Source organism: Sturnus vulgaris, chromosome 7, assembly GCF_052056855.1.
Source record: "Sturnus vulgaris isolate bStuVul1 chromosome 7, bStuVul1.hap1, whole genome shotgun sequence".
Lineage (NCBI taxonomy): Eukaryota > Metazoa > Chordata > Aves > Passeriformes > Sturnidae > Sturnus > Sturnus vulgaris.
The window spans coordinates 13042641-13056422 of NC_142249.1; the positions used below are offsets into that span (position 1 = coordinate 13042641).

The window sequence follows — 13782 nt, forward strand, 5'->3', positions numbered from 1 at the left end:
GGCTGTGTGAAACAGGCCTTGCTCCTGCATCCCCACCCTCCTTTGTCAATACAGTGCAATCTCATTGTGCACCAGCCTTGCCATTCCAGTTCTGAGCTTTTCCTCAGACAGCACGGTGATATTATTTATATGAACAAGTCCACACTTGGCTCTCAGCTGTCAACTTTCTTTATTTTAAGACTTCACTGGGTCTTTATTAACATTAAGTGCTTCGGGGTAAACTTTAAACAAACAGCAGGATTTAGAGGTTTTCAAAGACATACTAATTTTATCTAATCTTGTAAGAGATGTTTCTATTACAACTTTGCATTTTAAAGACTCACACACTGCGTGGCAATAGCACACACTACAGCACTCCAAGAGCTGTGCTGCAGTTTTCTGAATATCAGAATATCACAGAATAAAAGTTTTAATGTATTTACGAACATTTTCATAAACCATTTAAACAGACAAGTGGGCTTTAAGACCTACCAAATCAAGAGACAAAAGCAGCAAATAATGCATTGTTTCAGTTTCACTTGCAAAGGAAATCTAACCATATCTTGCTTTGCAAAGCACATCTCACAACCTGTAACACATTAGACTTTCATTAGACACAGACTGAGCGTTCTCTGAATGTGACTTTGAAGCCTGGGGAATATTTGGGTATTTTTAACAACTGGCAACAGCCCAGTTGCTTTTATTTGCAATGTAAGCCCCCGGGCTGGAGAGTCAGTGAGCACCTCCTGCAGCACTGAGGACTTTCTGCTCCCAGTGCCTCAGACAAGGGCTAAATTAAGGATTGAGCCCATAGCCTACTCTGAAAGCACTCTCCCTCCAACAAATGGCACCTGTCTTTTGGTAAGCCCTGGAGACACAACTGCACTGAGAGAAAAGAAATATGAATAACACAAGAAAGCTGTTTGGTTTTTAATTTGCTTTTCCAGAAACATTCTGAAACACACAACAACTATTGGGAAAATTCACATTACTTCTGCAAAGGCAGGATATGTTACATTGCAAAATGCTTAAGAAGCCATCTTGAACAGCTGTATGTTCTAGACTTATGCATGTGGCATTTCCTGACTGCAGTCCTTCCTCTTTTAACTCTACACAACAAGTTTGGTGGGACAGGAGCTGCAAGACACTGAGTTCTCAGACCACAGATACTTCCCTGTTCTACTCACCCTTCTTCCCCAACAAACGTGACATAGAGTTTATTTCTCTGCAGGTCTTTTCTTGAGTAGCCCATGATCTGGTTAAAGGCATCTTCTAGCAAGTGATCTCTCCTGATGATTAATCTGAACGGAAAAATTATTTTGAAACAGCAATTTGTGAACATGAACCACATTTGGAAACATCTATTTACACTGCAGGATAGTAACAGGGTGATTTCAGAGACACCGGTTTCTGCTGGATAATTTTATCCAGATCAGGAAGCTCCTGTTAGTATATCTCCTCCAATGCTCCCATTTAGGTTTCAATAAAATGTCCCTTTTACAAAGAAGAGTAGTTTTGTTTGTTTACCTTGGTTCTTCATAAAATTAAAGTCTTAAGGGGAAAGGTCCTGAAGGTGGCATTTTCATTAAGTCTGAAATCCTTTTGTAAAGCTAGGCCCCTAAGTGAGTTTTACTGTGAGCAGGAATCTAATGTTTCCTGTAAAAATCAATCTCTTCACACAGAAAAAGATAAAACCATGGCAAATCACAGTAGGGTAAACCCAGAAACACACATCCCTGCATTATCCTTGAGTGTGTGATGGTACAAAAAGTCTAGAAGGAATGGCAATTATTTGTACAAAACCTCATTGAAGCATCACATGTGAAACCGCAATGTACCTTCTGAAAGAAAAATTGTGAAAATGAGGAAGTGTTATAAAGATCTAAAGCAAGAGGTGAAAGAATCCTCCTTACTTAAACATTTTATCATCTGCCAAAAGAAATTGTGTTTAATTAGTTTCCTGGAACTTCACTAGCTTTATATCCAAATACTGTGTGTGCCCATGAGACGGCAGCTGCTGCTGCCTGCAGGAAGGCAGCTGAACCCAGCCCAGCCTCCTGCAAAGCCCCTGCAGGGCTCAGTGACTGCACTGAGCCATTATGCGAGGAGAGAGCCCAGGAACTGAGCGGGGACCTGGGCAACAAGAGGACCCGGGCAGCAGTGGAGTTGTGCTGAGCCCTGCTTTGAATCTACAGCATTGATTGCTTGAATCAGCACTGTTAGCCTGGGAAAGCAACCCAGAGAAAAGTTCCATTCACATGTCAAACTACAGCCTAAAAATCTGCAGCGTGATGGCAAATAGGTCAGGGAAGAAAGGACATGGAAAAACAGGTGTAAGAAATGGAACAAATATTATAGGGAGCAGTTATTTGCCCAAGCACTCAGGACAAAGCTTTCATAGATAAGGTTTTAACTGTTTATGATTTCATTATATTCTAGGCAGACACTGCTCAACCTTTGCCTCTTAAGACATGTATAAACAATACCATTTTAATCCCATTTCGGTTTTGCAAAACTTGTAACAAGCTCGCATGAATAAAGCTTTGCACAGATTTCTGAAGAATAAGAGAAGTGACTGGCTGAAGGAAATAAAAAAAAAAAAAAAAAAAAAAAAAACCAAACAGAAAACCCCCTTTTATAATAGAGGAAATTATTAAATCATGTTCTAGTGCCTCATGGCTATGAGTCTGATAACTGGCACAAGACTTGGAAATTTACAAAATTTTGGAAGTATCTTGTGAGGATAATCCTTATATATAACAGTATGTAATCACATGATTAGCAGATAAATGAAGGAGGGAAGACCTCACTCCAAGCACTCTAGCATTCAGTGCTAAAATAAAAATATTAGCAGTTTTTAAAGGCAATCCTTAAAATTTAATAACATTTAATGTATGAATCCTCTTTTACTAAAGAGGACTATGCTATCAGGACAGGCAATGATGTACAAAAGATAGTCCTAGCTAATTTTTTTTTAGTGGAAAAAGATATGAGAAAATATAACTGTTTATATCATAGCAGTTGCTATAATGGAAGAATTCAGATGCCTCCTGTTCTGCAGGCCTCTTCCCAAAGCTCTTTTTGGCACCGTATTGGTAATACTGTCTGTACAAAAACACAGTTGGAGGAAGCACAGAGGTGCTCAGAACTTGCTGTATTCTCTGCTATGAATCACATGCTGGCATTAAGTCTTTTATTACAGGTTTTGTATTCCCAGAAATGCCTGGGTAACCGTAACTTCTGCATTCCTTCTAATGGGAAGAAGCCTGCAGATGTGCGAGGCAAGGCAAGCTGCCGAAAAAGAAATCCAGTTTCATGAGTTGCTTCAACGTACTTCAATTTCCCTGGGCCTTGTCCATATCCTTTAGTCTCCAACTTCCTGTAGAAGTTCCTCAGCTTGGCTTCAAAATCTCTTTTGTAGGGAGCTGGAGCTCGGGCATTGGCACGCTGAGTACCTGCAGGGAGCAAGGAGCAAAGAATGAGCTGCAGTGACATGAACTGATGGATGTCCCATCTGCTACTGGAAAGACTCCTTAATAGCAAAAGGTATGCATGGTATGTGTTTGGTTTAGTCACCTTTATAAAGAGTAAAAGCTGCATATCTTCAAATCTGCTCTGCATCCAAGACTTTCTGGTTGCTCACTTCCAATAGTATCATCTTTCAAAAGTAAATCTTAAAAGAGCAAATCCAGGTCAATGCAAAAGATGGATTAAAAAAAACAGCACAAGCAACTAGAAAGACTTTCCTTTTTCTTTTTCAACTACACTTTATGTCTAACCTTTATAATAGTTCATACGATAAATGTTCTGTTCTGGTTTCAATATTATCAGGAAAACAACAACTCAGAAATGAAGCATAAACAGTCTGGACTCTGCATTACCCCTGTTGACTACACCAGGAAGAAGGACGAAAATATTTGAAAATTCCTTAATAGAAGTTTTTCTGCAGGGAAGTAAGAAGGAAGAAAAATATAGGAAAAATGGGAAAACTACCAAATTTAAGTTTATGGAACTTCTAATCTGTGGCTGCAGAAACATACATGATGGTCATGTAAGTGAATTTAATTTTGAAAAAGTGTTTTTAAGGATCAGTTTCTTAAAAGCAAGGAGAGATGAGATCTGTACACAAAAAAAAAGGCATATCCTTCAACTGCATTAGGTGTTTAGTCTGATCTATTCTGAAAATGGCCATCATTAGGATTTTAAATGCCTCCCTGGATAAATTATTTCCACTGATTTGATTGTGAAGCAGGGTACCAAAGAGGCAGTTAAACTCCTTCCTTGCATGGCTGTGTAGACATCCAACATAAAAAATCTGGAGGATGTTTACAATTTTTCATGCCCTAAAGTACACGTAAGCTGCCAACTACTTATGTAGAACTACTGGTCACCTCTAATGCACTGAAAGCATAAATGAACAGCTTAGCAGGACTTTTATGCAGAGTTCTGTCTTTTAACTCAGTTCCTCATGCAAGTTTATTTTTGGCTTCCTGCACGACGCTAAGCCAATACAGAAACCTTGATTGGTACCGTGGGGGAAGGCATGGGAACGTAAGGTTTCAGGTAATAGAAGAGAGGAGCTGCATCCGTTCAGCCTGCGGGCACAGACAGGGGAAGGAGGGCGGCCACAAAGCCCATGGGTCTGACAGAAAAGGCGACAGCACATCCTGCGGAAGTGGGCGCTGCAAGGAGCTGCAGAGTCTATCTCTGCAGGGATCAGAGACAGCTCACTGACAACACTGAGCGCCATTTAACAGGTCTTTAACAGACCTGTCTGACCAGAAAGACACTTGGCACTTGTTCCAGGCTTGAAGTGAAGTGTGGGAGGAATAGTAAAAATCATGGAATCTGCAGGGCTCCAAAAGGAACGTGAAGGACCACTCTGGAAAAACAGATCATGGTCATGGATTCATCTATAGTGGTTTTCCTCTTTCACTGAGAGCACCAAGAGTTTCTAAAGGCACACTCAGCTGAAATCGCCTGAAAACTTACAGAAACTGTAAACAGCCTTTTAACTATTGGCCTTTTCCCCCTCGTTTGTTTTGCTTTGGGTCATATGTACAAAAATGCAGTCATCAGAAAAAGGCAACAAAAATATACTTTCATGTTAACCCCTGAAAGAAGCTGGATTTTTTTTTTTGAAGGGTACCACAAAACATGAATCTGATAACACATTGCTTCATGGTTCAGAAATCAGCATCATAATGTTCTGTCAGCTCATGACAAGTCCTCACTGCAAATCAGATGCAGATGCCAAGAAATTCCTGGGCAATTATAGTTATTACTTCCGCCTTGGGAACAAAAGATGTTAATGGAAGAGCTAAAAACTACCAGAGATGTGATAATCACACTCGATTTTCAAAGAGGTTATATTCTAAAGCAGATATAAAGAGTAGCTTCATGACTATTCATCTTTCCCAGAGGAGAAAGTACAAATAATTGTGACTGATCTGAACAATGGATCCTTAACACCCCACCTCATGCAGTGCAGCACAGCCAGCTTAGTTGATGAGAAAACACAGAGCCTCCACAGAAACATGGGCTATTTACAATTTCTCATCAAAAAAGTCATTTGTGCACCAACACAAACGTGCATGCTTGCAGACTGACAGAGAGATTCAATGGCCTCTCTATATTTTTCTATGAGCCAGAAGAGAGATTACAGTCTTAGGGAGAAAAAAAACATTACTGTTCATTCTCTACTATCTGCTGCTACTGTGAGTAAATAAGAATATCACACGTTAAAGACTGAATGTATTTTGAAATTACTTTGTTGGAATGAAGCCATACCCAGCATGCTTTGGTGCAGGTACCAGTGATTAAGAAATCTTAACTCTGGAAGCCAAAACTGGTTTTGTTTGTAAAAGACTGCCATGTTTGCAGTTGGAAGTAAGATGCATACATGCAGATTATTCCCTTCTATTCAATACAGAGAAACAGTTATATCTAAACCTTACACACACTGAAAGTACTAATAAATGTGAATATTGTATTTCACTGTTCTGCAGAATGCTATAAGATCATAAAGGTCTTCAGATAGTTTCTTCAGAGAGATTTTACAGAGGTCCTTTGTCCAACAGCAAGAAAAGCTACCACATGTTTATGAATGCATTTAATCTGGTTCCATGAAAAGGCAAAGCTTTTTATTATTGTGGACTGGGAAATGCCCATGAAAATCACAGCTCTTTTTCTGATAAAAAATTTTTGTTGTCTGGAACTATCTAGAGTTGCTTACATCCAAATGTTCTCTCTTTATCTATACTTTTGTTATCAAATTTGTGATAAGCCACTTCCGAATTGTTTATCTATTATCTTGAGGAAACTAAGCATAGCAACATCTATCAACATGGCCTTCAAACAGAACTTGTCAAACTTGCAATAATTTAGTTCTGATCTCCAATTTAGTTAGAATCTCAAATATCAGCTTCATTCCATTGTGACATGAATATTCAGACAGCTGCAGTATAAAATTGTCCCTCGTTGCCCCACAGCCCCATTACATTGCCATTTTAATGTACAGTTATTAGATCCATGCTTTTAATTCTCCAGGCATCAGGATGCTGGCATGAGCAGTGATTTAGTTGTTTCACAACAGTAAGAAACAAGTCTGCATGTTTTTTTACAAGTCAGAACAAAATCACAGCTCCTGAAGTTGTCATACACCCAGCAAAGCATCTTGTGAGCCCAAGGCAAAGGTTCAGGTCTGACAGTCAAATGCAATTGTACTTGTTGACTTTGCTCAAAAATAGTTCTAGATTTTTGTGTTATCAAGGATGAGAAGGGGTTTCATGGAGCCCCTGCAGAAGCTTTGCCTGGAGCAGCTTACCTGGAGAGTTCTGAGGCGAGGACACAGGCGAACCTCTCGGGGACTGGCAATAACTGGGATGAAGTAAGGCATGTGGCGGCACATATGACATTATTTCCTCCTCAAACAAGCTGGCAAAAAGGAGCAAAGAAGAAAGAACACGTTTATTTAAATAAATGGCAGGTTTCACTTTCTAGGGATAAATCTCTAGTGATCAACCTGCTTTCTTTGGTAGTCACCTATTTCCACTGTGCACACTTAGAGTGCTACAAAACATTTTATTGCCATTTTCTGAAGCAGATTTTGAAAGTACTGGAAAGCATTAACTGCTGTTTGGGTATTTGTTCTCAAGGTTAAAATATAGTTAATCAGCCTTGAAAATTCATGAGCCTTCCTCTTTTTTTTTTTTTAATGTTCTCATTACAAAGGGGTCAATAACCTTATTCAGAAACATTCTAAGCCTCCAGGATTAAGAACCACATCTGAACTTTTTAAGTGTATTGACTGGTAAGCTTGTTAGCATAACATTTTACATTCAATAACACTCCTGGTACTTAAATTATAACAGGTATCACACCTTGCCTGTTCAAGCTGAGTTACTTCATGCTTTATCTATTATTGATACACAACTTTTTAGGTGAAAAAAATCCAAACGTTTTGCAGCCTAATCACTGCATCTGTGTGTGTGTGTTTACGTATGCATATATAGATATGAAAAAATTTCAGTCTTTTCCCAAGTTTGACACAAGCAAATCCAAAAAGGGACAGAATATGAATGGATCTGGTATCAACAGGTATTTTGAATATGAAACATGACACAAACAAACTGCTGCGATAATATGTAAAAATTATTTTCAAAAATTGAGCTATAGAAAGAACTGCAAGCCAATCTTATACTATCCAATGCAATGAGAACAATGTTCAAATAAAAGACATTTCTTACTAAATCTGTTCACCAAACAAATATCTAGACTTTTTAATGTGGATGTTTTTTTAATGGGTCCTTTCTGACAGGTTTTTTTTATGTCCATGTGATGCTTTCCTCCAAGCTACACATAGAAATCTTGAAAGTTTTTAAAAAAACAATATTTACATGTCAAAAAGGCCCAAACATAGATTTAAAACGTCATTTTTTAAAAATAGCTGTAATAATCTGGAGATTTAGGGACCAGAAAGGATTATCATTATTCAACCTGGCCTCAAAATATAACTATTAATGTAAATTGTATTTCACTAGATTCAATTTTAAAGGCACCCGTGAATTTCTTGATGCACTTTTAAAGCAGATGAGAGCATAGAATCAAGATAAAAGGGTTTAAATTCAGCAAAAAAATTGCCTGATTTGTAGAGTTAATAGCTTAAATGAAAACTAGTAAAACAATCAGCTTCCCAATTCCTGAAGTCAGTAAGAATATTGCCTATACTAAAAGGGACAATGCTTGAGAGCAAAGTGAAGAGGCAAGTGAGACATTAAGTAATAACAACACCTCTCAAGCATGTGCCTTTACAAAGAGGCACTTCCCAAAGCACAGAACTAAACAGATGCATTCTGAAAGTAGCACAAGGCACATTGTTGAATAAAGGTCTGAGCTGTACCACCTTTCTAAGCATCAGGGCTGGATGCAACAGGACAATTAAAGTTGGTCTGGGCAAACCCATATAAATCAAAAGCACAGCGCTCTTGCACTTGCCTTTCATATTCCATCACCCTGTGAAAAGTGTGACCTTCAACAACACGAGGAAAATAAAACCTGAGCCTGGAGCTGTAGCTCTCCCAGCTGCAAGAAGTGAAGAAGGGGAAATGATGGGGTGACACCACCAGCACACACTGCTCCCTGAAAGCTCCTCAGCAGCTGCCACAGCATGTCCCACACGGGCACGGGCAGCAGCAGTGCCTACCTGAGTAACATGACAAGGTCTGCATCGCTGGACAAGCGCACCAGCCCAGGTGTTCCCTCTGTCCGGATGAACTGGATCTTCTCCCTGTGTAAGCAAAAAAAGCCTTTCAAAATGCTTGTTGCAAATAAGGCATCAATGTGTATCACAGCAATAAGGAAAAGTACAGAGTATATAGAAACCTCTGGGTTATGCTTTTCCCTACTTTTTTTCCCTGTCACAGCAAGTCCACGTGAGCAATAAAACATTACAACCAAAAAGATAATTTGCTCTGAGGAAGGATGCTCCCGTTGCCCTCATTCTTCAATGCTCATGCTCTTGGCAGGCAGTACAGTCACCCAAACAGTAAAAAAAAAAAAAAGAAAAAGAAAAAGAAAATCCCTCAAATTCATGCACAAGTCCAAGTCTGAATTCAAAGTATGAGGCTGAAACTTGTAAGAGGACATTTCTACTGCCCAACTGCAAAAGTGAACTCTTTAAAGAGTCTCTTCTGAATCCCTGTACAAGCCATACATTACATACATTACAATGCACACTTGTGATTTTAAAGCCAGCATTTTCATACCACACTGCATTTAAGCTATCTTCCAGTAAAACACTATATTATTTCCCCCCTCTATTTCATTTAAGCACACATCCTTTCTCCTAGACTCAATCTGGTCACTCTTGTGGAGTCTATGCATCCTAAGTTCTGAGCATGGTAACACACACAATTTTAGGATCTGTATTGAATATAATTCCTTGGATTCCTATTCTTTTTCTCTGCAGAGGCTTTCCCTGCATTCTGAAATATGAGTACATCCTTCATTTTTCTTCTTTATCAGTATGATAGTTCAGTAGAGAAAATTCTAATTTGGCTTTACACTTCTGGAGGAAAAGAAAACAAGAACCAAACCCACGTGGTAAAACCTGTCCCAAATCTAAAGGAGAAAACCCCCAAACAAACAGAAAAGTAAAGACCTCTGTATAAGAACAGCAGCATTGGCTCAGCTCAGAGGTCTGTCTCCCACATGTCCTGTTACCAACAGTGACAAGAAGGTCAAAAACACTCCATGCAATTGGCAGGGCAGGGACATCTGGACATTTCCAGAAGCCACATCGATGTCCAAATGGCAAGACTGAGGGAAATAAATGGTGGATTACAAAACTTATCTTAGCATTTGGTTGGCAGCCACACCAGAAACTAGAAGACATTTTCTGGGTTAACTAATATATGCAGCCTTCCAAATCAATGCAATCTATGACTTCCTCGGGTTACCAGTGAGAGTTGTGATTTCAGTGATATTTTTTTAATATATATGCCTTTTACCTTCCGTTAAGATATAAATTATATTTAATGTATAACAGGTGCCTTTGCCTGAAGCCTTTTGCATTATTTAGCAGCCTCTCAGTTTTACCTGCAGTAGCTTGGAAGATTTAATCTTGGCAACGTGCCTAACAAAGATATGTAAGTATAATGTTCTCACTCCACTGTGAAACCTCTTCAACAGCAATTTTCTACATGTAGCACACTTTCATTTTATATTTTAATAGACTCTCAACTTCTTATCTCTTCTTTCTTTAAGGGAATGAAAAATTATTTCAGACAGAAAATGTCAGAGATCTTTTCAAATTATCTTTGTCCTCTTCCACTGGCCAAATACTGATTTTCCTCCTCACCTATGTAATAATTACAATATTATTAATAATAATATTACTTAATATCATTATCATTCCACTTTAACTGCACTGAGGTCCTCAAAGGAAGAGATTACTGGCAGTTGGACTAATCATAATACAAAAAAAATTACACAAAGAATTCATACCGAAGCATTTCATTTAGGTCTTAATTTATCAAGTGTTACAGCAATGTCCATGGAGTTGATTAGTCTCACAATGTCTCAAATAGACATAGGTTCCAATAATGTGCTAAATCTGGGTCTTAAAAGACTAAGTAGGAAAAATAGAACTGGGATCTTTATAAAAATGAAAATGTTACTGAAGTATCAGCTTTAGAAGGATATTAACTTCAAATACTAAAATTAGAACGGAACCATTCAGCTTAACAGAAGGGCTTTTCTGACCAACCCCATTCAATGGAAAATAAAACTATGTTCATTAAAATCCCCAATTATTCTGCTGAAGCAAGTTACTTAAGGCATGTATCTTCAGTCTCCCCAAAGTAAATGTACAGTAGGATATATAATCTCAGGCAAATGAGGAGGTACAGAAAACAGTATCATATCCTCTGATCTTCCATTTTTAATCTGAAACTCTTCTTTTCTTGAGAAAGTCTCAGTTTATGGGAAATTATGAATCTGTAATCAGGAAGCGAGGTTCTAGTAGAAGCAGAATTGGGGAATACCAACAAGCCTCGTGAGCAATTTGAGCTCTAATTTGTTAAAAAAAACCCACACAACGCACATGAAGACAATTACACCGACTGCTATCAGCCTGAAGGAAATCAAGCAACCTGGGAAAAAGAATATGAAGCAATAAAACCACGAGCAACCAGAAACTGTTTGTATACTACTGCCCAGCAGATTTCAAACCAAGCCTGGTGGGACAAACTTGCCTCTAGTGATATGGTACAACTGTTTTGAAATGCTGAAAACTGTAGATTACTGCTGTATTTTCTAGAGACCTTGTATTCTGCTAGTATGTTGTTTCAGGCTTGGCAGGCAGGATTTCTTTAGAAGGCAAACCACGTCTTTAACGTAGAAGTCACATAACAAAATTTCTTATACTACACATAGGGAAATTGCAGAACAGGGCAGCTTGTTGAATTTTGGGAACTTGCAGGACACAGAGGAAAAGGGATCAATAAGTAACACAGAACACAAAAAAAATGAGTACCAGTGCTGGCTGCCATGCCAGCCAGTGTGGGTAGGCCTCTGGAACACAAAACTGCACAGGAAAGACTGCCAACAATCAAAACCAGCATCTTTTAAATTTAGTGCCCAAGGAAGAACAGATACATTCATTTCAGCTCTGGTCATTACGATCCAAACTGCCAGTGATTCCATTTCCAAGTCTAAACATATGAGGGAGTTAGAACAACCACAGAACAAAGGTCATCCTTCCTCAGATCTTGTTGCACTGTGCAAAAATCTGTAGATATTCCATTTTGTACATTCTGGAGACATCAAAAATTCTGATTGATGTAAGATTACCTCCAGATGTCAAGAGGTCAGGACAGCCTTTCTGTAAATGTGCTTTACTAAGACAAGGACAAACCCAAATGCCATTCTGCCTCATGCTCCCAGCTGTACACATACCCAAATGAATGGGCACATTTGCTGTGCCATCCAGCTGTCTTGGCACATTAGGAAGACATCAGCAAATCTCTTATGCCAGTTGTTCCCTACATTTTCTTGTAGGTACCTTTATTTGATAATAAAACATTACCTCTGTTCTCCCCAACTTTGTTACAGGCTGTTACACAGAAATACAGTAAACAACTGTTTCCCTTAGCTTTATGAATATGTTTGAATGCACCAGAAGTCTACATGTTCCACTGTTAATTAATGAAAGTAGGTAACTGTCATTAGCATTTTTTACTGAAATGGGCATAGCAAACTTCACTAATGTTCTTACCTGAGTGAATGATTCCTGGTAAGATCTGGTTGACGCTCTTGTAGAATTTCAAAGATATTGGGCTGCCGCAAAAATGCAACTATCTTGTCATTGTAAGCTGAAAACATCAACAAAAATATCGTGCTGAAACAAGGAGATCCCAAAACAAAGGATGCCATTCCTTCTGAGTCTTCAACAATAATGACATGCTTCACCTTCACAGTTTTAAGTTTAGAAGTATTGGGTTAATATTATTGTATGCAAGGCTACCAATTCTATTGTCTTTTAAGGAACACACTTCTTAATTACAAACCAAATCTCATTGTGACATATCCTTTCCACTGCTAACAGCTATAATTCTGTTAGCAATTTCTATTATATTTTAGCACTCACACTCTTAGCTAAGATCAAACCAGAATATTTAATGTTAGAATTGCAGGGACCTTGGTTTTGACTGCACTGTAATCTATTCTCAAGCATTAAGCAGCCATTGGAAACACTCCTATCAAATCCTCATTAATGGCTGAGCCTGCTAAGCATGCAGACCATGTCCATGGCAAGGGGGAGGATTTAAATGGGCAGAGGTTTTCAAGTAAACATGCCACAGTGCAAAGAACCAGTTACAGTTAATCAGATTAATTTATCTTGATTTAGCACAATGTGACAGCTGTTAGATTTAATAAGCTAAATTCTGTACGTGGTGGCACAGTAGTAACTCTGTGTGTATGTAACTGAGAACAGAAGTTAAGCTAATGACTAATTCCAAGCTGATTAACACTTTCTGTAATCCTGCCAAAATAGATGCTCAGAAGTTGTGAAAAAAAAAGAAGTTAAAAATCACTGAGAATACATGGAGTCCAATTAGGCCACAATCTGACTACCTGGCTTCAGTTCATCCTGTGAGCACACAGAGTATGTGAGCTAGGGAGGTAAAATACATCAGCAGTTACTTGGTTCTGCACACTTCCAGCTCTGAAGGTTCCAACTGAACAGTGGGAAATGCTGATGGACAGAAGGATCCTAACAAATGGTGACTTCTACCCATCCCAAGTGCCTGGAAACCACAGCAGTGCACACTGCCATCGCCCCTCAGTGACAGAGAACTCCTCGGACAGGGTGGATGCTGACGTACCCACTGGAACCACATCCTGGTACTGAGCTCTGCTGACTGTGTTAAATGTGCTGGATGGTCTTGGCAAAACTGGGGGTCCTGAATGACGGGAGTCCTCTCCGACCTGAAAACGTGCAAGTAACCACAGTGAGGGTCTCTGTGCCAGCACATGCACTCAGCTACAGACAAGGGAGAATCTATACAGCTTAAAACCAAGCACGTACACCAAGGCTTTGCTCGATCACTATCCCCAGTAACCACTGCAGCAGGAAGCAGCTGTGCTGTTAGGACAGCTACCAGCAAAACATTATTTAGCATACTGGGCCCATTAATAGGAAGAATTAAGACTTATGCAAAATCTACTGCTATTTCTAAACAGTCCCGTTCTGGAAAGAGACCAAAAAATTAAAACTGGGATACCTTTTTTAATTTTGTA

General features: G+C 39.0%; 1 protein-coding gene across 1 annotated transcript in view; it reads right to left on the minus strand.

The window, feature by feature from the left end:
• Positions 1-13782, minus strand: part of HECW2 (HECT, C2 and WW domain containing E3 ubiquitin protein ligase 2) — a 104536-nt gene that overhangs the window by 23873 nt on the left and 66881 nt on the right. Inside the window, exons 15-20 of the mRNA XM_014879429.2 lie at positions 13368-13470; positions 12257-12353; positions 8684-8767; positions 6806-6915; positions 3314-3434; positions 1167-1280 (exon numbers count right to left, since the gene is read on the minus strand). Of these exons, the coding sequence (XP_014734915.2) occupies positions 1167-1280; positions 3314-3434; positions 6806-6915; positions 8684-8767; positions 12257-12353; positions 13368-13470 (629 nt within the window). The remainder of the gene's footprint in view (positions 1-1166; positions 1281-3313; positions 3435-6805; positions 6916-8683; positions 8768-12256; positions 12354-13367; positions 13471-13782) is intronic.